The following is a 25,006-nucleotide window of genomic DNA, read 5'->3' as shown; positions in this document are numbered from 1 at the left end:
CCTGCTTATCAGAACGTGGGTAAAGAAGCTGAAAGATTGGAGCAGGGCCTTGTCCCTTAGCCAGGCCCACCCACACCCTGATCCTGCAGTGCCCGATTTCTAATGAGCTCACCTAGGCCTTCCTGTTCCCCGTGTATCAGTTTGCAATCGGCCCCCCTTCACCACCTCCTCTCTCTGCAGATCTTGTCCACTTTGATGTCCCCTCCATCCACATAGAGCTGGGGTCAACGCTCCGCCTGAGCCCCCTGGAACATGCACGGCGGCACTCAGTGACTGACAAGAGGGACTCAGAAGAGGAGTCTGAGAGTACAGCCCTTTGATGTGACGCACCCCAACATGTGTGCATACATCCATGGCCCCCCCTAACACGTGTGCATACATCCATGGCCCCCCAACACATGTGCATACATCCATGGGCCCAGACACCACCCAGGGCAGCGCCTCCTAGCCTGCCAAGGATTTTCCATCAGCCCTTTGCTATCATGCCCAACACCAGGGTGGAGTTGGGTAGAGGAAGAGCTCTCCTGTCCATGTGGCCAGTGTTGGTGGTGCAGATTCTGTTTGTTCATTTTGGGTGATGAATTCCAGCCTTTTTTTTGACCTTTGCCTTTTGACTTTGTGCCTATCTTGATCCCTCTTTGGCCTCTATGGCAAGCAGCATCCACCTCTCCATTCAAGGGCTTGTCAGAATGGCCTTTGCAGGATGAGGGTACAAGAGAGTCCCCTTACTGCCTCGACTGGGACATCAGGTCCTGCAGCATCACCATAACAGCCAGAGGGGAAGCAAGACAGGAAGAGACCCTTTTACTAGGGCAAGAGATGTCCTGATCATTGTCTGTCCTCTGCCTGCTGCCAGGGTCCCAGCCAACCAGAAAGACCATTCAGGCTACCCTTAATCACAGCTCCCAAGTAAACGCTTAATACACCTACTTCTGACAGCTTTACTTCCTCTGTGCGATGAAGGCTTCCTTTAGTCCATGCTGACAATCTAAATTGAGGATTTGAACATAGATGGCCCTACATAGGTCTCCGTGTTCCCCAAACACATTAGGTATCCTAGAGCACTTTCCCATCAGGCACCCACCTCGGTAGGTGTGTGGGGCCTGGCACTCCTCTTCTGGAGGTTCCAGCTCACTAGCAATAATTCTGTTTCCCAAGGCAGGTAGAGGGGGTGGTCCGAGGCCCACAGCGTGGCCTGCGTTGCTAACCAGCAGACCCTGCTCATCCTTCTCACCATGTCCCATGCAGCCCTGGAGCAAGGGCGCAGGAAGCCTGTTCACACTTTGGGATTAAGGGAATAGAACAAATCTGGGCCATGCATGCAGTCAAAGTTTAAAGTTTGTTCTTCTGAAAATAGATATACCTATACATGATATATTTGTATATATGAAATCTATATTTGTTTAATTTGAGCCATTCAATCTAAACCTATGTACAGGTGTACAATGAAAAATTCTAAATGCTTAGTTATTTTTCCCAGCAGCGTGAACTCACCCTTCTCCGAGAGTGGGATCTGCAGACTTGAAGTTACAGCTTTGCTCACTTCCTGGCAAGGGCAGTCCACTCCCCAAGTCTGTAACAGAGCCTGGGGGTTGAAGGTTGTCTTTACATATATGTACAAACTGTTGTCAAGAGCAATGTTATTAAAATAGATTTATTAACCCTGAGCTTGGCACATGGTCTTGTTTCGGTGAAGGCTTCGGGCAGTAATGTCCCTGTGCTGCCTCGGGCAGACGTCTGACGATCGCCACCAGGGAAGGAAGGCCAAGTCCTTGCTGTCTCACGACCAACTTTCTAAAGTATGTTCCACGCTCCCCTGGGTAGGGAGAACATATAAATGTTAGAGTCGTCTTTGAACATCCCTCCATGTTTCAGTCACTAACCTGTTTTTAGATCCAGCAGGCATGCGTGACATTTCTTCACACTTTCAGTGATTTTCACTCTCGTCATAGACCAGCACAACAGGCTCCCCGATCCTTGCAGCCATGGGGACACGCAGGCCTCACTGGGTAACCCAGCCCACAGAAGACCCACACTGAAGCAGAATTCCAAACTCGAGCTTTATTGAGTCTGAGTCCTTGCAAATACTATTCTTGGAGCCTGAGACATATACACCCAATGTCACTTGTAACATGGCTTGACTCTGGCATGCAGAGAGAACCCCTGTGCTAGTAAGTGAGGGACAGACACCTCAATTTCCATGACATCTTTAAAGACTGGCTTGCTGTCTTCGACTGAGGAGTCTCCTGTCCTGCCACTGTGCTCTCCTCCAGATGTCAGAGGCACCTGGCAGATGGGTGCTCCCTAGCCAAGGCCATGGAGGGCTGCATGAACATGATTCCATGTTCCTCCTGGCTAGATTGTGTGCGCTGGCTCCCAAGATGACAGATGTGGCTTCCACACAGGGCAGAGAACACAGACTTCAGTCCAGGATGGTTTAGACCTTCACTGGGCTCTGACCTTCTTGCTCTGTGGGCTGTGTGGTTCCTCTGAGTGGGCCCGCTTCTGGTGGGGTTCTCTGTCCTCTGAGCTGTCTGCCTGCTGAGTCAGGAGGGCTGCCCGCACCAGCCGTAGCTCCCTCTTCTCCCTGCGTTCCACCATCTCTTCAATGTCATCTGCAAACAGGGCCTTCAGCGGAGGAATAAGCTTGGGCACTGTCGGGAAGTCTCCAAAGCAGACCTGGAGTGACAGACAGCACAGAGAAACACTGAAAGGGACAAGAGTATCTTCCTTGCATGCCCTCAGGCCAATGCTATTTAGGGAGGAGCATACATAGTAATGAAGAGGGACTGGTTCCCTCTTATAAAGGCAGGGAGACCAAAGGGAAAAGAAAAAGTCCAGCTCTGACTTTTTCTGTCAAGCTCCTAACAACCAGAGCTGGCTCAAGCCCCACTCCTTCATTTGGGAAGGTGAAAGGGGCATGGCCCACCTCTGCTACCCTTGGGGACTAGCCCCTGCCCACCTCTGCTACGCTTGGGGACTAGCCCCTGTCCCACAGGTTTGTGCTTTTGCTGCAATAGGAATGGCCCAGGTATGAGACATCTGGAACCTCCAGGGACCCCGAGAGAAGGAAGACCCTTCAGAAGCAGACTGTCAGTCTGCTTTTGGATACACCTGGCTAGTGATAGAGAAAGTGTCTTCCTTTGGTTCCCCGATGTCATAAAAGGAGCATCAAATGAGGGTCACTTTCTTATCTGGCCCTGAGCTCTCTCCGTCCACAGTGACATACAGACCTTCATGTGGTCAAAGGCGATGCCAACTTTCTCATTGAAGTCAGGGCTGAAAAGGGGGATCTTGGCGTACCGCTGACTGAAGTGGTTCAGCATGATGAACTCAGCATTCATCCGCATCCCCACACCAATAGCCTGGGAGGTGGTACTGTAGCAAAGAACAAAGTTTGAAATAGCCTTGGGGCAGGAGTCCACAAGCCCGTCCCTCCCATACTGATGACACCAAGGAAGGTTGATAGGACTCCTCAGAAGGCTGTTGAGCTTCAGAGATGCTCCTGAGGGCCAGAGCCTAGCCACACTTCCCAAGGAAGGCCTTGCACTGAGTGCTGGCTGTCAGCTTCTCAGGATGAACACCTGAGACAATGCCTGAGAAGGTCTCTCTTCTTAAAACACCCTGCATTCAGTCATGACCCCGCCTTTCCCTGAAGTGACAGTTTATTCCAGCTGGCTTGTTCTTTTAAGACCCATGCCTCACCAGAGACCCTGCCTGGGGAATATGCAAGAATAGAAGCAGAATGCCCAGGAGAGCTAATGTGGGCTCAGGAAATTACACAAGCCTGGAAGAAAGCCAGCCAGTCCTCCATGGCTGTGGGCACCAGCTCTCTGCAGGGGTGAGGGAGGGCTGCTTAGCTTTCCCTTGACAAGAGAATAGAGGGTGAAGAGGACAAAGCAGTATTTCTACCTATGCGTCTTCTCCACTGCTTCCTCTTCCAAGCCATCCTCCAGAGTGGCTTCGTGTATCAGGAGGGTGGCATCTTTCCCTGGACAGGAACAGACATCAAGGAAAAGTCTGAATGAGCAGCATATATGCCTGGGTGCACAGTCGTGACCTGGCCAAATGCTCAGCTCTCTTGGTCCTGTGATGTGTCCTCAAGACAACAGCCAGGGGACCGACTGGATAAGAACCAATCTGCTATCTGATGGCATCACCTACGCACCCATCTGCACACACCTGCACACACCCATCTGCACACGCCCATCTGCACACACCCATCTGCACACTCCCATCTGCACACCCCTGCACACACCCATCTGCACACGCCCATCTGCACACACCACACATCTCTCGAGGCCCACTTACCCATCTGGACCAGAGCCTCACAGGGCATGGTGTCCCCTGAGTAGACCACTTTCCAGCCAGATGAATGCACCAGCGCACAGCCAAAAGCATGCTTGCAGTGACGTACCAGGCAGGTCTGAAACTGAGGGAGCAGAGGGGAAGAGCTCAGGCCCCTAATGCCCCACTCTGCCTGCCTTCTGGGGGTTCTGTACCTGGGCCACTTACTTCTTGTAAGTCACATGTTTCCAACAGCAAGCTGATCAGCCTTTCAACTGGGGGACTGGGGACCTCTGCTCCTTTCTGAAGGCATTTGGCAGGAATCATACTAACAGAAGCCAAAGCATGTGGAAGATGAGAATGAACATGTGTTTTAAAGTCACTTAACGCCTGCAGTCAACACTTCTCTTCAATGAAGACCCTCAGTGGTTCTGAGAGTCATGGTTTAGTCCAGGAATGAAGGCAGGAAAACTGATCAAATGAAAGGAGCTAGGCCATACATCCAGCCTATCCAGCTCACTGCAAGAAACTTAACAGCCCCTGCAGGTCACAGGCGGCATCTGTCAGAGGGCTCCTTCCCATCCTTCCCTGGAGGTGAGGCTGGGCCATCCCTGCCACGAACCTCCTGGCTTGGTTGTCTGTGCTAGCAGCAGTTTGTGCACTTGACATGGGAACTGTCAGCTGCAGAGACAGTGGCCACAGTCACAGTGTACAGAGCTGCAGTGAGAACTGGGATACTCATGCTCCAAGGGCATAGCTGCCAGGACTTCCACTGCTACCCAGTCAGCTGGGGCTGGGGAAGGAGGCAGAAGTAGAAGGCAATATCCTAGAGCTTGGTGCCCAGGATGCTCACCTGATGTGATGCAGAATCTCCTGGCACTGATTGTGATACTGCTGCAGCCAGGCCCTGAGCTGGGTAGGGGCCACCACTAGCAAGGGCTGAAAAGGTTTCCCCAGAGACGCCTGAAAAAAGGACCCGGTACAGTTAATAAGGAGACTTCCCAGTAAAAATTATTTGAAATGAGTAGTAGGTACAGCCAATAATGAAGCAGGCAATTACCAGTGTCAGCCAGGTGCCTCACTTACCAGCGCATGCTCCCTCTGCAGCAAGATATTCAACAAGCCCTGCAGAGGGGGACACAGGTGATGAGCCAGGCCCAGGCCCAGTTGTCATGCCCACAGCTTAGGGCTCAAGCCCCTCCCTACAAGTGATTCCTCTCTCACTGACCCCATGTCACAGGTGGGTGGCACAAGCTGACTAGTAACTGAAATGTTACGGGCAGAAAAACAGCTGTGTTAGAACCAGGGCAATGGGGTAAGACCTAGGAAGCCTAAAGGATCCAGATCTGGACAGTCCTGTTGGGCAGGCTGTGTGTGAAACAAGTTTTATTCAGCAAAAAACACTGAGGAAACTCAAAAGTTTGGCACTAGGGGGAAAGAAGCCCAAGGGGACAGCACCTCCACATGCTGACATCTGGGGTCTCACGCTCACCGTGTGGTGGTCCGCATGCAGGTGGGACACAAACACAGCAGTAAGGTTGCAGAGGACTCTGTCTATTTGCTGTCCATAATGACGGCATAACTGCCCAAAAGTGCCTTCTCCACAATCCAGCAGCACAGACTTGTCAGGGCTGCAGAAGACAGTCACAACAGGCTTTAGACTTCCCAGAAGGGCATTGTTGCAGCAGAGACAGAACAGGCAGCAACTGTGGGCACCACGTCCATCTTCCACAGCTACACCCACCCATCCTTTGTGGAGTGCATATGAAAGTCAACTACTTAACCACATGAGTCGTTTTAGAGCAGTCTGTCTTCTCTGTTTAAGGGAAAATCCAAAGAACCCTGAAGCCTTTAAGGATATGCATCAACACAATGCTGGGCATCAAAGACAGAAGAAAGAAAAGCAGACTGTAGACTAGGGGTCAGCCCCACAGCACACCTCCACTTCCGAGGAATGTGCTACACTCAGCTGAGAGTGCCAGAGACAGCAGTAAGTCACAGGAGATGGCTCCCAGTTCCCAAGCGTCCCTGGTCCTCAAACTGTCCAGAGACAGGATGAGCTTCATGAATCTTCTCTGGGGAGGTGGCTAGTGTGATCACAGCTGTTTGCTGGCAGCTCTCAAGTCCTGAGTTCAGCACTTCAGGGCAGAGGCTCTACTCTCAGACAGACAGACAGAGGAACCCCTCTGACTTCCTTCCTTTCTAAAGGAAGCCACAGAGATCGGAAGGGCCACACTTTCTAAAGACATTGACTTCCAGGGGAAAGCCTACATGAGAAAAAATGACTCTGTTCACCTCAACAAGGGTACCAGGTTCAGTTTAGGGCTCAGAAACCAGAAGTCCTAAACAGAGGCCAGCCAATGGTAACCCACCTTCATCCATTTCTCACTCATAAAGAAGCCGTGCTTAGATTTGAAAGCATTTGAGCTCAGATGAACCTGGACTGCGGTGCACACAGTCTGACCTCAAGTGCACATGGGCAATACAGCTGGGGGAAATACAGGTACCAGGTAAGATACCAACTCGGGGCCTGGATCTGCAGCTTAGGCTGCAGAACTGAAGCAATCTCTCAGCGCATGCTGACCAGTCGAACAAGGCAGCAGTCACCTGTCCTTCACAGTACAAGTTCACTGGAACGGCCCTCAGCAGTGTGGGCAGCCTAAAGAGGTTCAACTCTTTACCTCCACTCACGAGGGATGGGACTGCATGTTTCCTGGAGGTAAGCAAGTGGATACGATAAGCCCACCACTTGGAAGACAGACGCTCCAGGCCGGCCAGCACTATATAGCAAGACCCTATCTCAACAATACATTCTAAATGAAATAAAGCACAGCCAAGCACTATTTCTGCTCAGGACGATCAGCCCAGTGAGTGGAGAGCAGTGTTTAGCAGCAAGCTCTGATGTACAGCAGCCTCTGGGGCAAACATGGCATGTTTTGAATATGCTTGGCCAGGGGAGTAGCACTATTAGGAGGTGTAGCCTTGTTGGAATAGGCGAGGCCTTGTTGGAGGAAGTGTGTCACTGTGGGTGTGGGCTTTAAGACCCTCATCCTAGCTCCTTGGAAGCCACTCTTTTCCTAGTTGCCATTGGAACAGGAGGTTCGGAACTCTCAGCTCCTCCAGCTTCATGCCTGCCTGGATGCTACCATGCTCCTGCCTTGATGATAATGGACTGAACCTCTGAACCTGTAAGCCAGCCCCAATTAAGTATTGTCCTTTATAAGAGTTGTTTTAGTCATGGTGTCTCTTCACAGCAGTAAAACCCCAACCAAAACATATGGTACCTTAGGTTGACGAGTGTGGAACTGACATTTCGGATCTTCATTGGGATGGCAGACCCCGTACCCAGGAAGACAATTTCAGGATACTGGCTTCTTTTCTCTGTGGAAATACAAGTGAATTTACAAGCTAGCGTTCTGAGGTAGACTAGCAATCTGGTCCAATCCACCTTCTCAGAAGGGTACTGGATGGAGGTGTTCCACTTCAATATGAGTCCTGCAGGCTATTGAAGAAAAGCATCATCTGGAAGACAGTAATTCCTCAGGCCTTTCTTTAAAACAAACAACCCCACTAAACAACATACAAGGTTTCCTTAGCTCTGACCACCACTTCCTTCATGGGAATGGCACCTCCACCTTGCATTAAGATTGTACACTTCATGTGTGTGTACCCTCACATCTGCTGTACAGGGACGTGGAGCTGGCCCTCAGACTCACTCGGGTGGCCATGGACTAACACACCAGGGCGCCAATTAAAGCAGAAAGGATGAAGCAATTCCCAGGAAATAGATCTTTGGACACACAGAGGAGGAGCACTAACCTTCAGAAAACCAAGGGTGGGGAAGGGCCACCTGGCTAGATTAAAGCCTACCCTCCTCTATTCTAGCATTCTCTATCAGTAATTAAAATCTCAGAAAACCCCCAAAGTGTAGAAATCACAAAAGTCTTCAATTGCTTTCCCCAATAGAGCAATGAGACTGGTTAGATGGCAGCCATCTTCCACAGTCAGCAGGAGGAGACCAACAGCAACTATGGTAACAGATCATCTTCATGGTCTCACAGGAGTTCTCCAAACCATTTTCCCACAGGTGGGCCCTCAAGAATGCCCAGACACTGTCACTAAATGCAGAGTTTACTGAGTGGGGGGCATGGTGCCAAGATCCTCAACACCTCCCTCGGCCTCCTGTTATAATACAGGGCTTCTGTTAAGCAAGCCCTGAGTTAAATAATCAGGTGGCAACTTGTCCAACCCCCTGCTTGAGACTGAGGCCACAGGCAGGCAATGCTTGAGAGAGGCTGCCTAGGGCTTGGCTCACCTGCTGGGGCTGGGCTGGCCTGCATATTCTTCCTGTACTCCTCCACACTCTCCTGGAAATTGGGGAGCTCCAAGGCCTCAGCTATGAATTCATCAGTATTGCAGTCGAGTGTGGTGTCCCTGCAGAGGAAAATAACTTGGGTACCCCAAAGGGTCTGCACAGCCTCTTAGCAAATGCTAGTTTGGATGTTCAGAATAAATCCATGCTTACTCCGATGGTTTGGCTGAAAAATGCATCATCCCTACCCCGACCCCTGGTCTCCTGTGTGTTATGTATTTGGGGAGGTTATGGGGAACTGCAGCTTTCTTGGAAGAAGGACATCATTCAGGGTGAACTTTGGGAGTTTATAGCTTTGCCCGCTCCCTATTCACTCTTTGCGTTGTGTTTGCGGCTGAGGTTATGGTCTCTCATCTCCGGCCACACCATGCTTGCCACTTGCTGCCAGGCCTCCCTACCATGAGGAACTCTTACTCCTAATCCATCAATCAAAATGAATATTTTCCCATAAGTTATTTTGGTGATGGTGTTTTATCACAGCAACAGAAAAGTAACCAATACAGGCACAGAACACTCCTACAGATAGATAATGGCCCGCGCACTGCAAGTCTCTGGAATCTTCATCAATTAATAAGGTTTATGAGTCCTGAACAACCCTAGCTCCTTGCAACCTCTCCAGCCACAAGCCCAACAATCAGGGCTTCCTGGTGCTTGGGCAAGATGAATCTTTCTTCATAGTGGAGTTGTTCCCTGCAGCATCTCATGCACCAACCAAGGCTGTGGTAATTACATGTGTCCACATATGAGGCTCTGTCCCTAGGAGGACCACAAGGGCCCTACCTAAGAAGCAGGTTTTCAGTAAGTACCTCTCAAACTGAAGTGAGTATGCACACGGCTACCTTGGTGATCTATAGAACCCAAACTGGCATCAGCTCTCAGGTTGAGTCAGGGAGCCTAGCTTCTTGGCAAGCCTCCGGGAATGCTGGCATTGCTGGTCTCCGTCACTCAGCACCACTACTGAGAGGACTGGCTCTCTGAGTTAGCTAAGGAGGAAAGCACCTGGAAGCTTATAAAACATCCCATGACAACCTTTCCAGATCAATTCCCTAGGTCTGGGACCTTAGAATAATGTTTTCACTTGCACACGGGCTGAGGAAGTATGGGGAGATGCCCATGGCACCAGGCATCCACTACAGAGCAATTATTCAACCATGACAGCTCACAGTGACATCCTACCACAGGATCTACTTTAACACCGATGCTAAGAGGCCGGCAGTATTAAAACTCCATATGTATACCCAGCAATGAGGACAAGCTACCAAGTAGTCAGCAAATACTTCTCACTTGCCTGGGAGGTACAGGCAGGGGCTTTCCAGGTGGCAATGCATGATCATTGGGTACCTAAAGAAGTCACTCACTGTAACTCAGTTAGAAACTGCCTTTAGGAAGTCAATCAAAGACGTACGGTTGCATTAAAACAAGAAAACAAAATACCCCAAATGAGTGAAAAATCACTATCAGAAATTCCAACAGAAACCTTTTTGCTGGGGCCAGGTACAGTGACACATACTTTTAATCCCAGCAGAGGCCAGCAGATCTATCTCTGAGTTTGAGGCCAGCCAGGGCTACACAGTGAGACCTTATCCAATAACCACCTTGTGACTGGAGCTGGGCTCTTCCTGCTGCTGCACAGGTGATGACTGTGGCAGAAATCACAGGGCTGGAAATGCTTTCCACAACACCAGCTCGGAGCCTTTTGGGAAAATCCTCCCAACCCCGGGCCTAGAACTTGGCCTAGGTTCAGAACCCGCACACACCTCTGCCACTCTCTCTTGGGGCGGAGCTGATACTTGAGAAGGCATTCACCCCGAACTGTCGGCAAGCTGAAGGTAGAACCTTCCTCCTGGAAGATGAGAGCACACTTCTCAGTGGGAAAGCCAAGATCCGAAATTCAGTGGTTCGGAAGGATGTGGGACATGCTACCTTACTGTGGAAGCTGGTGAGCTGAGGGAAGATGTCCGGGTGGATGAGGCTGAGCTGAGTCTGAATCTTGTGGCTGCGCAGGTTGTGGACTGAGGGGCAGTTCTCATTCAGAATCAGATGCTGTGTGTCAGGCCCGAACCTAGGAAGAAACAGCCCAGCATTACAGTGTCCATCAGGGAATCTTCCCACAGCAGGAAAAGGACCCATCATCATAGTGTCTGCCAGGGAATCGCTCCACCTCAGGAACAGGACGGCAGACGAAAGCCTTATGTAGATGGACAGACTCAGAGTTATGTCATTTGCCCCAAACAATTACTACACAGCCAGGCACAATCCTATAGCTTCTGTGTCAAAGTCCTGGTTTTTGTCCCTCCTGCTGCCTACGGGATTCTGCTGGAAAGAAGAGTAGGAAGACTAAAGAAGTGTAAGACCTTCATGTACAGACGTGACGTCATCACCAAGGACAGGGTATGAAAACAGACTAAGAGGAAAACAGGCAATATGTGTTCTTACTCAGACACACAAGGAATGAAAGACAGAGCCTAAGACCCAGAACTGCTCAGGGCAGAGAGGATGGGGGGTGGGGGTGGGGGCTGTGAGGTGAAGCAGACGGCAGGGAAGCTGAGGAGCCTCTGGAGGTCACCTACTACTCAGGCTCCAATATTCTCCTGATGCTACAACCTAGTGCAGGGTTATATGATGGCAAACCTTCTCCTTACAGACTTGCTAAGAATAAATCAGAGCAGTTGAAGTCAAACACAGATGTGCAGTGGGAGGCTGGAGGATGGGCCAGGATCTCCTCTGCACTGATTGAGCACAGTGTGAGATGTGACAAGGAGTTTCAACAAGTGGGGAATGGGACAATGAACCATCTAGTGGCCATGATTCAACACAGACCCCTTCATAGAAACCTTCCCAGAATTCCCAAGACAGAGAGCCCAGAGCAGAATTCAGGCAGGCTCAGGTGAGGACAGGCAGTGAGCAGAGCGGTACTTAGTGTGGGAACATTGATCGAAGCACAGCCACCACATGTTGTGGATTTGGTTTAATGCTTGCATTGTTATTTCACACGGGAGTCTGCGTGTCTGCATGTAAGATGCTGAGGATCCCTGCCCCCACTTGGCTTTGATTGCTAATAAAGTTGCCGGCAGCCAATGGCTGGGCAGGGAGACAGAGGTGGGACTTCTAGGATTCCTGAGCAAGGATTGGGGAGGAGGAAGAAAGCACCATGCCAGGAAGAAAGTCCAGGCCAGAGAAGTGTAGGGCAGAGACAGAAAGACTACCAACATGTAAGAGTTGGGCACTGTGGCCCAGTTTAGGGTACAACTCACTATTAAGAATTAATTGGAGATTCTATGGAAAACACGCAGTGGTGTGAGATTAGAGGTGGTTTCTTAGCAGAGCTGCAGGTTTTGCCCAAGCCACACAGGTTTGGAACTAGGACAAAAGGTGTATTTTTTTTTTTTCTTTTTTTCGGAGCTGGGGACCGAACCCAGGGCCTTGTGCTTGCTAGGCAAGCGCTCTACCACTGAGCTAAATCCCCAACCGACAAAAGGTGTATTAAATTGGCGCATACAATTCTGGGATTCATGGCTTAAGGATGAGACATACCCAGGGCAACCCAAGGACATAAGAGGTGGGCTAGTGATTCTGCAAGAGCTTAGACAGCAAATACTAACAGCTCCTGCTGGGAGAAGGCAGGCCACTGGATCTAGTCTAAATAAGATGCAGAAATGGAGGACTGATTTAAAGGAAAATTAAAGTCTATGCTCCATAAGCACCTGGGTTCTTTGAGTGTGGGCTCTGCGGGAATTGTGGGATTGCTTAGCGAACATGGCAAATGATACACAGTAAATAGAGGGATTTGATTGAAGTTATACAGGAAAGGATATTAATTTAACTCATATAAAGAGAAAGGTGACAATATATATTATTATTAGAAAGGTGATAATATATATATTAATCTCCAAAGAATGGAAGATTAATGATAATTTATTTAATTGTTTTTAATATTAAAGAGAAGAATAAAGGCAATTGCATTAAAGGAAAATTTCAAGTCTATGCTTCACAAGCAACGGGATCTGTGAACATGGGCTGCACTGTAATTCTGGGATTGTTTAGCTGGCATATGCCATTGGTAGCCTGCGAATAGGCTTATACAGTAAATAGAAGGAAATAAATTAAAGTCAAATAGGAAAGGATATTAATTCCATGGAAGGGAGAATTTAAGTATACATGGGTGAATAAATTGAGGGTTTTGATCTTAAAATGTAGGTAAAGATCAGGGGATAGGAGAAATAACCTTGTCTCAGACAGGTGGTAGAAACTTAAGCAGTGATCTTGCGTAGGAACAAGGCAGGAGAGAGTGGTGGAGCACTGTCTCCATGGATAATAGTAATTATTCAGAGTGCGTTATAGTATCTCTCATAAAGAAAACCGGGATATATATACCCACCGAGGTATTAATCTCCATAGAAGAGAGAATTTAAATATACATAGATGAATAAATAAATTTAGGCCTTGATCTCGCTATTAAAAATCAATCATGTAAGAACAAGACAGGGAACAGTGGAGGGGCACTGTCTCAGTAGATAATGAACTGTGTAGACTGCTTTGAATTGTTTCAATTATTAAAATGCATGTGATTGTAAGTTTGGTGCTTAGGATATTAAAAATCTTCTGGGAGAGAGGTCAAAATAGGACAGACCTGAAGAGAAAAGAGACTGCTACTTTGAATCAATCTATACCTTTGATGATTTCGGGTTACTGGAACAAGGACATGCTATTATGGGAGAGAGACTCTGTATCTGTATTAATAGGAAAAAAAGATCAAATATGACAGGGGAAGACCCCCTGAAGATCTTGGCTACAGAAAAGAAAAAGTGAAGAAAATCAAACTGGACACGTAGGTAACTTGATTTGCCGATTGCTCCACATTAGAATGGCTCTGTAATTGGGCTTGAACATAAAAATGTCTATAGCCAAAACTTCAGCTAAAATTAGACAGTAAATCCTGCTAGTTACGGAATCCTTAAGATTCACTGTACCGTCCTTCATATGTCAGACTAAGTCATAAAAGGACAGTGGTGTTGTCTTTCACCTGCTCAAACGAGGACCAAAAACTCATCCTTACCTGGTCTGTGCACCTTACACAATCCATACAAATATTTTAATAGTACTAAAATTTTGGTTGTAAGATTCATATATTACAGAATGTATGGCTCTGACACATCCACAGGGACACTGAAATGACCTGCTGTTCCAGCCCCCTACCTCCTGATGCTGTTTCCAGAGATGTGATTCCAGAACAACTTCAGGAATAACTGTTGATTCCTGATAGACTCGGTTCATTCCATAGATTGGTTCAGATGGAACCAGTCAGTCCCTGAGCTTTCTAAGCATATAGAGGCTGGATAACAGATGCTAACAGTGGTTTTCTTAAGTCTAACCAATTTTCCTACCCCTTTAAACATAGTTATCACAGATACGTAAACTATAAGGCATTGGAGCAGTTAGCAAGCAGCACGCACAGGAGATAAAAGTAGATTAATTAACTACAACAATATCCACAAGAGTTGCCCTGTGCCTTGGACTGCAGTGTCTCCGTACCTCTCCATCCACTGCTGGTACCTGCTGTCGATGAGTACAGATTCTGGGGCTATGTGGACCACCACTGCCACAGGTGCATCGGCCTCTCCCTGGTACCTAGGTAGAGGGAAGCATGAGTTTGCATCTAGAGAGGCACAAGCTCAAGACAGGGAAGGGAGGGGATTGTGTGGTTATTTGTTGGAATCCTCACTGCTGCCACACGTACCACCTCCCACCAGGCATGGTCTGCTAACCTGGTGACACTTTTTTCTGTTCAGTGGTTGATTCCATCATCACCCACCCTTGCCCCAACACACACCATCTCTCTCTAGTTGCTCAAAGCAGATTAGGATAGTCTCTGGTCAGGGCATTGGCCCCACGCAGGACAAAGTGGCTTAGGCAGAGCCCCTTACCCTGCTACAGAAAAGCACAAGAGCACAAGGGATTTTTGGTGTACGTGGAATAAAAAGGCACATGAGAAAACAAGACGCAAACAAGCAACTATGGACAGGACAACTTTAAAACAAGCACGAGGCTTGCTCCTACCTAGGGTGGTGGCGCACACCATTCCCAGCACTAGCAAGGCTAAGGCAGGGCTACATGACCAGGGCCAGGCGAGCCGACATGGTGATATCTTATCTCAAAAGGACAAGTGATGGAGAAGCAGCTCAGTGGAAGGACACTTGCCAAGTGTGTTCAAGGCTGGCCCCAAGCACCAGGAAGACATGGTGGAGGGATGTCTACCCAGGACTGTGACTGAGATCTGGCTGGTTTCCAATAGCCAGAGATGTCTCAATGCTGAAACTGTCCTAGCACAGTGTAGGACACAGACAGGGTCTTGGACACTCTGCCCTATCTTATTAGTCTCAATGTAGGTGAGAGAAAACTCATATAGGGTAGAAATAAGTAAAATAATTTATTTGCCTGGGCATTTATTCTGAAATCTGTTCTAGACTTAGAGCCCCTCTCTTGCTGGTGTGTGTCCCACCCCACCCCCTTCTTTCTCTCTCTCATTTGCAGTTGACTTGTCTAGACTTCTGTTCTTTATTTCAAAGCCCACTAATGACAATACTGCCCAAATCCTACCAGTAAGATCAAGACACACCTTGAACACAAACTCCAGGCCTTCCCAGAGACAAGGACATCATGAACTGTCTTTGGCCCATCAATGTCTGTGCTGAACAGGGATGGCGCTCACCCTTCCCAGGCAAAATCGTTCACATTACCTTTGAAAGGTGTCATTCTCACAGATGGGCTGGATGAATCCTTCATCGGGACACTCTACCACGATGAACACGAGACCAGGATCTGGTGGTGTACAAAGCTCTTCAGCAGCAATCTAGGAAACGACACAGGACACATATTGGAGCAGAATACTCTTTCAGAACAATCTCAGCTCGGAATGCATGGCAACTGCTACCTGTACACAACTCATATTGAATGCAGAGCGTAAGCCTGGCACCGCCCTTTCCTGCCCTGCCCATTCTTCAGCAGAAAGGCACTAGTTTATGAAGACATTTCAAACCTGAGTGGCTAGTGGGAGGGTTAGCATGTAAAGTACTTTCAACACCAGAAACACCTTCTTAGGCAAAGTGCATAACTCTTTGGAGACTTGCTAGCGAAGCCCATCCTTGAAGGCAGGCACTTTGAGGGGAAGCATCTACACACATAAGAACCACCAGGTATGAGCAGACAAGATACAGAGATGCCCAGGCAGAGCATCACAGTATATCAAAGGTGTGGTAATGATCCCACCACGCAGCCAAGAGGAGACAATCCCACACTGTCCCACACATCCTTCAAAGTGGTGCCTGTAAGCTGAAGCCAGACAGCAGTTCTGCTCCGTGTCCACACCCCATCTGCTGTTTCAAAATCACAGAAACCAGGGCCCTCACCTCCCTTCCTTCATAAGTGATACTCTTCCCGTCCTTGACAGCAGCAATGATGGGTGCAATGGCGGCCGTCCCACTGAAAGACAGGCAAGCTCTGTGAGAAACCTTCTTTTTACCGAGGCCTGCCATGGAGTTCCCAAGGACCTGACACTCACACAGGAAGGCCCAGCTCCTTTGCTTTGAGCACCAAGAAGTTTCCTTTCCTCAAGTGAAGCTGTAACAAAAAGAACGAAAACAGAGCATCAGGTGCCGAAGCTCACCTTAACTGTCACAGTGTACCTACTTCCTCAGTCATTAAAACGCAGTACGTATTCTAAAGAGGTGCAAGGCGGTAGAGCTAAAGCCAGGTAAAGTAAGCGCAGTGTGTACTCTCACTCGTCCACATCACAGGTAACAAACAGCAAATGTATTAGGTGCCCTCAGGGCAACTGCAGGGCACTTCGGTTGTGTCATGTTCAATCTCACAACAGGGTGTACAAAAGCAATGTCTTCCAGGGCCAGTGAGTGCTGCACACCTAGGCAGTGACACTGGTAGGAAGATAACAGAATGGGTGGTGGTTTTTTCACATCCTTCAGATCAGATTTAATTGGACAGACTCTGGATCTCATTCTGTTAACAAACTCCCAGTGCTCCTTTTATCTGATGACACAGCAACCCTACAGCAAATCCATCCCACTGTAAGCTTCTGTCCGACCTACAGAGGTCACACAGGATGATGCAGAAGGCCACTGTCAGGTCTCTGCAGTCACAGTTGATCTTTTTCTTCCTTAAATCTTGATAAACTACTGAGTTTACTTTTAGAAGTTACTCCTAGGACCAAGACTTATCTGGACCCCAGCGTCTCATTCTCAGACTTGTGGCCTTCTCGTCTTACACACTAGGTTGCTGGTGGGAGGACTATGGTTTACTGTGCACTTGCAGACCACAGAGACATGGAGGTCCAGGTGGCACCTTTAAGGTCCCTCACACAATTGAGTCTGAGTATAGGAAGGACATTTCACAACAGTCACTTGTACTGTTTCTGAGCAGGATTCCACCCGACTCCTGCTCCACAGGAAGAAGCACAATATACCAAGGAGGACCCAGATGCACCACAGCTGCCCCGAGCCAACACGTCCTGTGTGATGTGCTGCCGCAAGTCTGGTGTCTTCTCCGGCTCCTCTGACTGGAGCTGGTTTTCCTAACCCTCAACTGACTGATAAGCATCATATTAACGAGAGGGACAAGGGGGCTGAGAAGGACCAAGATCAGCCTTCAGAAGTTCAGCAAACATCATGAGCTCAAGGCCAGTGGGGCAGCTTAACAAGACCCTGCCTGGAAATCAAAACTGAAAATGGACTGGAGATGTAGCTCAGTGGTAGAGCTTGCTAAGATATGCAAAGCCTCAGACTCCGTCTCTAGCACTGCCAGCCAAACGAAGTGCAGCAGAAAAGGAGGAGAGGAAAGCCAGGGCACCAGTCTGTAAGCAGAACCAGAGGGCCTGCAGGTCCGGAACAGCTGCCCTGGCTTACAGATTCCTGAATCCTGAGAGGACCAGATACCCACAGCATAAAACAGGACAGAGAGGCACCCCATGGGTGAGAATCTGAAACACCATAAAAGTGCGGGTGGCGTTTGGAGAAGGAAGTTGTGCTTTGTCTACACAGGCAACCCAGGAACTACCTGCAAACGATTGCCCGGATGCTAACAGAAGTCTCAGAACACACCACCTGCTGGCCCCTAGGCACATGCCCCTCACTGCCCACCTCTGCCAAGACTTACCTTGCAGACAAAAGCTACCACTAAGGAGGGGTCCCTGCCCCATGCTTTCCCGTTGACACCTGAGGAAAAGCACATTAAACAAGGTGAACGTGAAGGCTGTACATGCTTCTCAAATCACTATCCCTTAATCACCTTTCAGTATATTAAAGGGATGTTGCTGACCCCATCTTGAAGTGGAAGGAGACCCTAACATTAATCATGTACCTCTTTATCCTTCTTAGGTCAACAATAACTGAATAGAAAATGTGAAACTCCAGCCAGGCCTGGACCTGCATAGCTGTAACCCTAGCGACTTGAGAGGCTGAAACAGGGGGATCAAAAGTTCAAAGCCAGCTCAGACTACTATCTCAAAATAAAAGACATAAGAAAATTAGCACAATGACAGAATGGAGAAAAGAGCACAGTTCTATGGAAGGAACAGAAGGAAAATGTGGGGAAGGAAACCCAACCAGAAATCTAGCATAATAGCAACTAAAATTCTACACGTACCATTTGGCTTCACACTTGGGAACAAGATAAAGTTCGTTCTAATGTTTTAATTTATTTTTTTCATTTATTTATGGTGGTGGGGATAGGTATAACTGTGGCGTTAGGTGACACTGTGCTTGTGTGGATGTCAGAGAACAACTTTGTTTATCCAAAGTTTGTTCTCTCCTTCTCCCGTTTGGGCTTTGGGGATCAATCCCAGGTTTCAGGGTTGGCAGCAAGTGTCTGCCCATTGAACCATCCTGCCAGCCCTCATAGTAATATATTTTATAAACAAGTACCTAAATGTGAAGAAATGAGACAACGGCTAAAGGCCTGAAGGAAATATTTGGGCTTTAATCCTCTCAGCTTGCCATACAAAAGAGGCTCATCAAGCCAGAGGGAGCTGACCAATCTGTGCCCAACACTGAAGAGCAGAACAAACGTCCAGTTCCTCAGACAGAGCACATCTTGGCAGCTGTCTTCAGAGGCTGCGCCTCTCGCTGGCTTGTGTGCTGTGGTAAGCGAGGAAGCCTGTCTCTGCACTATTGTCTCATTAATGAAAAAAAAACAAAAAACAAAAATACACCCAAGAGTGGCCCAGGCCCTGCTGCTCTGAGTGGAAGTTCTGGGGCTACGCAAAGCTACAAAGGGGCCTGGTACCTAGGTCTGGCACCCTTCTTGATCCCTCCTGCTAGACCAGGGCTTTTCACGACAAAGAAAAGCATCTACTTGTGCAAACTGTTTCCTCGAAGTGAAGATCCTAACGTAGAGCATAGGAGGCAGAGATCTGTCATTAGCAACCTTGGATAGAGGCACCTCACCCACTCCAAGAATCTAAACAGAAAAATCCCCATCATAGAAGGCTACCAAAGGATGAGAACAGGAGGGAAGCTGGTCAAAGAGTGCAGGCTTTCAGGTGAGCTGGCCACAGGCCACACTATGCTGTGACCACAGAAAGCCAGGTGCTGTTCATTTCAAAACTGCTCGTGTAGAGTTGGAGATGTGGCTCAGTGGACACAGTCTGTCCAGTATGCACGAGGCACTGGGTGAGGCACTGTGAGAGGAAGGGTCAGTGTAGCACACAGCATAGATCTACATAGATCAATGTCACTGTACCCCTACAGCATACACAATCACTGTCAATTATACACACACACTTTATCTGCATGCCAGAAGAGGGAATCAGGTTGCACTATAGATGGTTGTGGGCCACCATATGGTTGCTGGGAACTGAGCTCAGGACCTCTGGAAGAGCAGCTGGTGCCCTTAACCACTGAACGCTCTCTCCAGCCCCGAGAGATTATCTACTAAAGCTCCAAGGCCTGCTCCCCAGCTTACCTGCACTGCTGCCCTCTGGAAGGCACTGCCCATTTTCAGCGGATCCAGGGTCTGAGGACGACTGTTTGGGACTGAGCCTGTTGGGAGATCTTTTGGGGCTCCGTGATGGCTCTTGCTCTCCACACCTCCGTTCACCTAGGCAGCACAGGAAGTCATCACATTACACGGTTCCCATAACTGCAGCCCAGGTGTTCACGTGTGTGAATTCCCGAATGCCTTTCAAACCAGCACTCCTTGCCCTGCATCAGGAAATAACCAGCTTCCAGGCCTGCTGGCCTCTCCCTGGCTCCCTGGCTCCCTGGCCTGGCCCACAGAAGGGATCCAATACCGTTTGCCTGAAAAGCATCCAGGCTATGGACTAGTTCAGATATCACCATTGTGTGATCTACAAAGGCTCACAGGATACCCATCACTGAAAGGAGCAAAATCCTGCAGCTTTTAAGTATCAAAGCCAAGAGGGGAGCTGCCGTTATGAGAAGCTGAAACACAGCTGCTGGTCTCAACAGAAACTGCATTTGCTCCTCCGGGCACATCACACAATCAGGACCCGCTGGGCTCCAAGGAAACACTGGGCAGCAGAATTAGGCAAATGTCAGCCACAGAAAACACATGACAGTAAACTACGGTGTGCTCTACCGTGAAGAACAAAGTGCTGGAATGAAATAAGAAAGAGAAACACTTACATTGGGGGTTGGGGAGGGTGACAGTAATAGTCAGTAAGACACCTGACCTGGAGTGAGCTAAGAGACCTTGGGCCATCCCCGTGCTGGCCTGAAACACTGGTGCCACTGTTCAGGAACATACTCATGGCCAGCATAAACCTCAGGTCCTTCCTCCATGCTGCCTTTGGTGCTTCTGTCGGCAACTCCATAGCCCAGCACCAGCTGGAAGATCACGACAGCTGGCACCTTCCTACCACCAGGTCTTTGAATGTACATAAACCCAGCACAGGCAGTTCAGCCAGAGCGGCGTGCAGAGCGTCTCTATTCCCAACTCAAATCCATATCTTTTGGTCCTGGTACCAAGAATCATGACTAGAGCTTCTCAGCCCTCTTCTAGGTTGCAGTTATTAAAGTCTTTAAGAAAGACACTTTTATCTGCATCAAACAAACCCTGGGGAATGGATGTGCCAGCCTGAGTGCACATAGTACTACTGTTCACAAGAGACTAAGGTCCCAGACAGGCCACTCACACCAAGTCCTCACAGTCTCTCCTCACCCACATTCCCTCTGATTAAGAACCACAGCAAAGCTCCAGAGAAATCTGGCTCTCAGACTCACTGTGGATAGGGACCTGGTAAACAGTCATGGTCTCATCCTTGTATTCTGGTGCAGAGTGAGGCCGCACAGCTGCAGGAAAAATACAGGTCAGGAAATGGAGTACATTAGTAAAGGCATGGGAAAACAAACCTCAGGGCTCCCACCGACCACCACTGACTTGCCTTAGAGTACTAATGGGAATATCCCAGCAAAGCCAGGCTCTCCAAGGAGCTTTAACAGTTTTTAGGGAAAAACAAACAAACAAATAAACAAACAAACAAAAAAAAAAAACAAGCTGTATTTTCAACAGCCATTTTGTATGGAGCAGAGTCAAGGGAAGTCACGCTATGAGCAATGCATAGGATCCAGAAGGAAAAGATAAACCAACACTGTGCTCAAATGCAAGAGTTCTGAGTTAACAAGACTACCAGCCAGCCCAAAACTCTATCTTCTCAGGCATGAGCACTGGTGTAAGTTCTGAAATAAAACTGTCAGTGTTTTCTAAAAGAGCAGCATTAACAGGCCAGTGGGGTGGGGGTGGGGGTGGGGGTGGGGGTGGAAGTAGATAGCTGCCAGCTCCAGGATCCTGCTGTGTTTTCACTCAGACCTCTTCCCATCAAGGTTAAGGGACTCCCAGCAGAGCTGGAGGTGAAGTTCAGCTACAAAGATGGCCAGACTCTTCATTCTACTTCCTTCTGCAAGGAATTCAAGGCCCTAAGAAACACCTCTTGGACTGGGGAAGGAGCCTGAGGCCAGAGTGGAGATTGAAAGACACAGAAGTGAATGCAGGCATGTACCAGATTAAAGAATACTGCCCAGCCAGTATGCTTGAGGGATGAGAGGAGCAAGAGAGGCTGGAGAAGGTTAAGAGCACTGGCTGGGGGTTGGGGATTTAGCTCAGTGGTAGAGCGCTTGCCTAGGAAGCGCAAGGCCCTGGGTTCTGTCCCCAGTTCCGGAAAAAAAAAAAAAGCACTGGCTGCTCTTCCAGAGGACCTCAGTTCAATTCTCAGTGCCCACACAACAGCTCATAACTGTCTATAACTTCAGTTCCAGGATATCTGACACCTCATACAGACGTACATGCAGACTAACATCAAGGCATATAAAATATACCATTAAAAAGAAAAGTAAGCAAAGGAACCAAGAAAGATCAGAATTACAGCTCTTAAAGAAACCATGCATGCTGAAGGAAGCATGCGATTCTAAGGCCTGCTTTACAACAGTTCTGAATGAATCCTAATTCGAAAAGCAGGGCTCACGTAAGAAGAAATATGAGACACACGTCACAATCAACAACATACCCAGGTCTATTCCTTTCAATGGACCAGAAAATATTTTGATTGCTTCTAGATATTTCTCCTAAAAAATAAGCAAGAAAGAAGTCATGTTTTAAACATAGGACAAAGTAATATATTCCAGTAAGTACTATATGTTCTCGATGTGAACACAAAACCTAGTTAGTACTTTGAATTTCATCTAAATATTTATTGTGCCCAGTGTCACTAGATGCCACTGTTTAGCAACATTAAGAGACATTTAGTTCTTGCTCTCATTAGAACAGAGATGGAGAGAAAACAAACAGTAATGCAAACAACTCAGGAACAATCAGGTGCTCTGGAAAAAAGAAAAGGCATGGGGTGGACGCCAATTTGTGTAGTGCAGCTCCAGAGGGAACGACTTTTGAAAGCAAGACAGTGGGTCAGAGCTGGACCTCGTGGCTCCAGCTTGATGACACAGGTAGAAGTGTGAACAGTGGCCTGGGCCTATGGGACTTAAAAACCACCCTGTGGAACACACACACACACACACACACACACACACACACACACACACAAGAAAGGTTAGGGTGGAAAGCGGTGTGCTGCACATACACTGTGCGCTGCATGTACACCGTGCTGGCTGTCATACAGAGGAGGGATTGCAGAGAAGTGGGAACTGACAAGCAAGCCTAATTGGGCACACAGACGGTAAAAACTCAAGGAGACAGAGAAACACATATTTAGATAGACACTTTTGTGGAGGCAGAGTTAGATGTCTAAAGTTTAATAAGTAAGAACAAAAGCTTTAATTCATCAAGTCCTTCCTTGATACCATATCTAAAGTGATTTAGTTCCTCCTATCTACCACTTCATTCAATCTCTAAAAACCTATGGAAGGAACATTCTGGCCACTCTATAAACTAAGAAATTGGGGCTGACAGGCAAAGTAGCTCACTGAAGACCACACAGTTAGTATATATATATACTAAGAAAGGCGATGTGCTTACTCCCTGTTATCCTTGAGGGCAGAGGGCTAAGTTACACAAACAAAGATAGTTACCGTTAACAATTTTTTAAAAAGGTAGTTTTGACAGGTGACCGACCAGGAGAGACTCACCAGTTGTGGAGGTCCAGACAGAACGCATTTGGGAAGCCCGGTTTCCTTTAAAGTTAAAATCATTCCTAAAAAGAATGTAAAAACAAACAAACAAATCAGCTCTCTCAACTTAGCATTACTAGTTATTCACCTATGTCCCTATTCTGGTGTATAAGCAACTGTACAATACATGAAGAGGGAATGACGTTAGCAGAGGTACAGGGGACAAGCAATCTTCCGTGTGCCTCTAAAATGGACATAGGTGACTGGAGGGAGGGAGGGAGGCAGCTCGTGTCCACCCCCTGAATGGTACAAGAGAAAGGCTGCCACGTGTCGTAGCAGTAGGCAGCCCACCACCTCGTACTACCCTCTATGCATAGCACCATGCTTTCCAAATCTACCTGCGACACAGTCTGGATGACAGTGGTATCTGGATCCAGCTGCTGGTGTCTGGTCACCACCACAACACTCTCTAGTTAAATCTGTGGTCCTAGTGGAGGTCATAACCATATCAAGACCTGCTTTCTGAGTCTAGCTTTGCACACTCCCTAGCAAGCTGACTAAGCTAGTATACAAGGAATTGAAGCTCCCCTGGGCTAGGAAGATGAACAAAGGAACTTCCCACCAGCCTCTGACCTCCAAAACATACTCACCACACAAACCCCCAACATTTGACCAATGCATCCGAGTGAGAAATATGTTGTCCAAGCGAGCGACTTTCAGTCTAAGAAAAAAAAATACATTTCAGTAAGACAAAACAACAATGACCAAAGCACGTTTCAGCTGAGAAGTCCCATCTCCCTCTCACCTCAGCTTTCAAACCCATAATCATCTCCACCCCAGAAGCCAGGTGTTGACTCACTTGTGTTCCTGCATAAGTCGTTGGACGCCTTCTCCGCAGTTAAAAAGGTACCTACGAGAGAAAGTTCACTGTACTTACAAGTATCCTCTGTAAAATTCTTTACTGTAGATACATAGACGTAACTACAAGCAAAATGACAGGGTTCTGATATTGGCCAGTAGGTTTTGAGCCCTCTTGGTTAGTGACGAAGAGTATAGTTCGGTATAGATCAACGGGGACAGAACCCTTTCCCCATCAACTTATGAAACCGGTTTAACCTACACACTCACTGTGAGGCCCCCGCTTTGGGATGGTGATGGTGAGACTCAGGGCAAGCCAAAACTCACCGCCCGCACAGGCAATGGGAAGTTTTGCACCGATGCCTGAAAGCCATGCTGACTAAAGGAGGTATGGGTTGAACAGGAGAAGGCCTCCTGAGCACGTGGCGCTCGGGCCAGAACCCCGGGGATGTCCGCCCACTCTGACCTGTTGTATTCCGAGAAGACGTAGAGAGCAGCGCCCGCGTCCCGGCCGCCCGCCGCCACCACCTGCAGGTACACGGTGTTCGGGCCCCCGGGACCCCAACCCGGGCCGCGCTTCTCCCTCGTGCGCAGGTGTCGCAGTGGGTCTTTGGGAGGCCGCGGCCGGCGAGCCGAACCCTGCGACATGGTGCGCAGGCCAAGGGGACGCAGCAGCGAGCGGAGGGCCCACATGCACCAGTCCTCACCAGGCTGACAAGGCAGCCAGACCACTCGCACAGCCACAAGCACCGCCCCTCCGCCCGCATGGCGGAACTGACCAATCAGCGCGCCGCCGCGCTAGCCGCCCGCCTATCCAAAGCGCCGTATCCAATCATAAGGAAGCTTGGAGCTCGGAGCCTGTCAATCTAGGCCGACGTAGAGTAAGCGAAAACGAGAACGT

At 48.6% G+C, this 25,006-nt stretch overlaps 2 protein-coding genes across 10 annotated transcripts in view; one reads left to right on the top strand and one right to left on the bottom strand.

The window, feature by feature from the left end:
* Positions 1-1,667, top strand: part of Arhgap44 (Rho GTPase activating protein 44) — a 167,304-nt gene extending 165,637 nt beyond the window's left edge. For 6 of the 7 annotated variants that reach the window (XM_063269017.1, XM_063269021.1, XM_063269020.1 and 3 more), the window contains one exon: positions 181-1,667. In XM_063269017.1, coding sequence (XP_063125087.1) covers positions 181-320 — 140 coding nt within the window. In that variant the 3' untranslated portion in view covers positions 321-1,667. The remainder of the gene's footprint in view (positions 1-180) is intronic. The other variant, XM_063269018.1, reaches the window with a different exon arrangement.
* Positions 1,636-24,942, bottom strand: Elac2 (elaC ribonuclease Z 2). Of its 3 annotated transcripts, NM_172326.2 has the most exons (24): positions 24,572-24,872; positions 24,107-24,157; positions 23,898-23,968; positions 23,266-23,330; positions 22,191-22,248; positions 20,911-20,979; positions 19,631-19,765; positions 17,825-17,883; positions 16,218-16,276; positions 16,066-16,138; positions 15,397-15,509; positions 14,192-14,287; positions 10,583-10,721; positions 10,417-10,502; positions 8,603-8,721; positions 7,572-7,668; positions 5,780-5,918; positions 5,374-5,412; positions 5,141-5,250; positions 4,516-4,615; positions 4,312-4,432; positions 3,913-3,991; positions 3,234-3,378; positions 1,636-2,679 (listed from the first exon to the last, which is right to left on the bottom strand). In NM_172326.2, exons 1-24 carry the CDS (start codon positions 24,796-24,798, stop codon positions 2,446-2,448), a joined length of 2,484 nt encoding a protein of 827 aa, NP_758829.2. In that variant the 5' UTR covers positions 24,799-24,872; the 3' UTR covers positions 1,636-2,445. The 3 variants fall into 3 exon arrangements, with proteins under 3 accessions (NP_758829.2, XP_038941246.1, XP_038941247.1); XM_039085319.1 differs by lacking the exons at positions 1,636-2,679; positions 3,234-3,378; positions 3,913-3,991; ... (4 more) ...; positions 5,780-5,918; positions 7,572-7,668 and having other exon boundaries at positions 10,588-10,721; positions 24,572-24,942; XM_039085318.2 differs by lacking the exons at positions 16,066-16,138; positions 16,218-16,276; positions 17,825-17,883; ... (5 more) ...; positions 24,107-24,157; positions 24,572-24,872 and having other exon boundaries at positions 2,047-2,679; positions 10,588-10,721; positions 15,397-15,440.
* Positions 24,943-25,006: the final 64 nt, after the last annotated feature.

Source organism: Rattus norvegicus, chromosome 10 (assembly GCF_036323735.1).
Source record: "Rattus norvegicus strain BN/NHsdMcwi chromosome 10, GRCr8, whole genome shotgun sequence".
In the NCBI taxonomy this organism is placed as follows: domain Eukaryota; kingdom Metazoa; phylum Chordata; class Mammalia; order Rodentia; family Muridae; genus Rattus; species Rattus norvegicus.
This window is presented reverse-complemented; position numbering and strand designations above follow the sequence as displayed.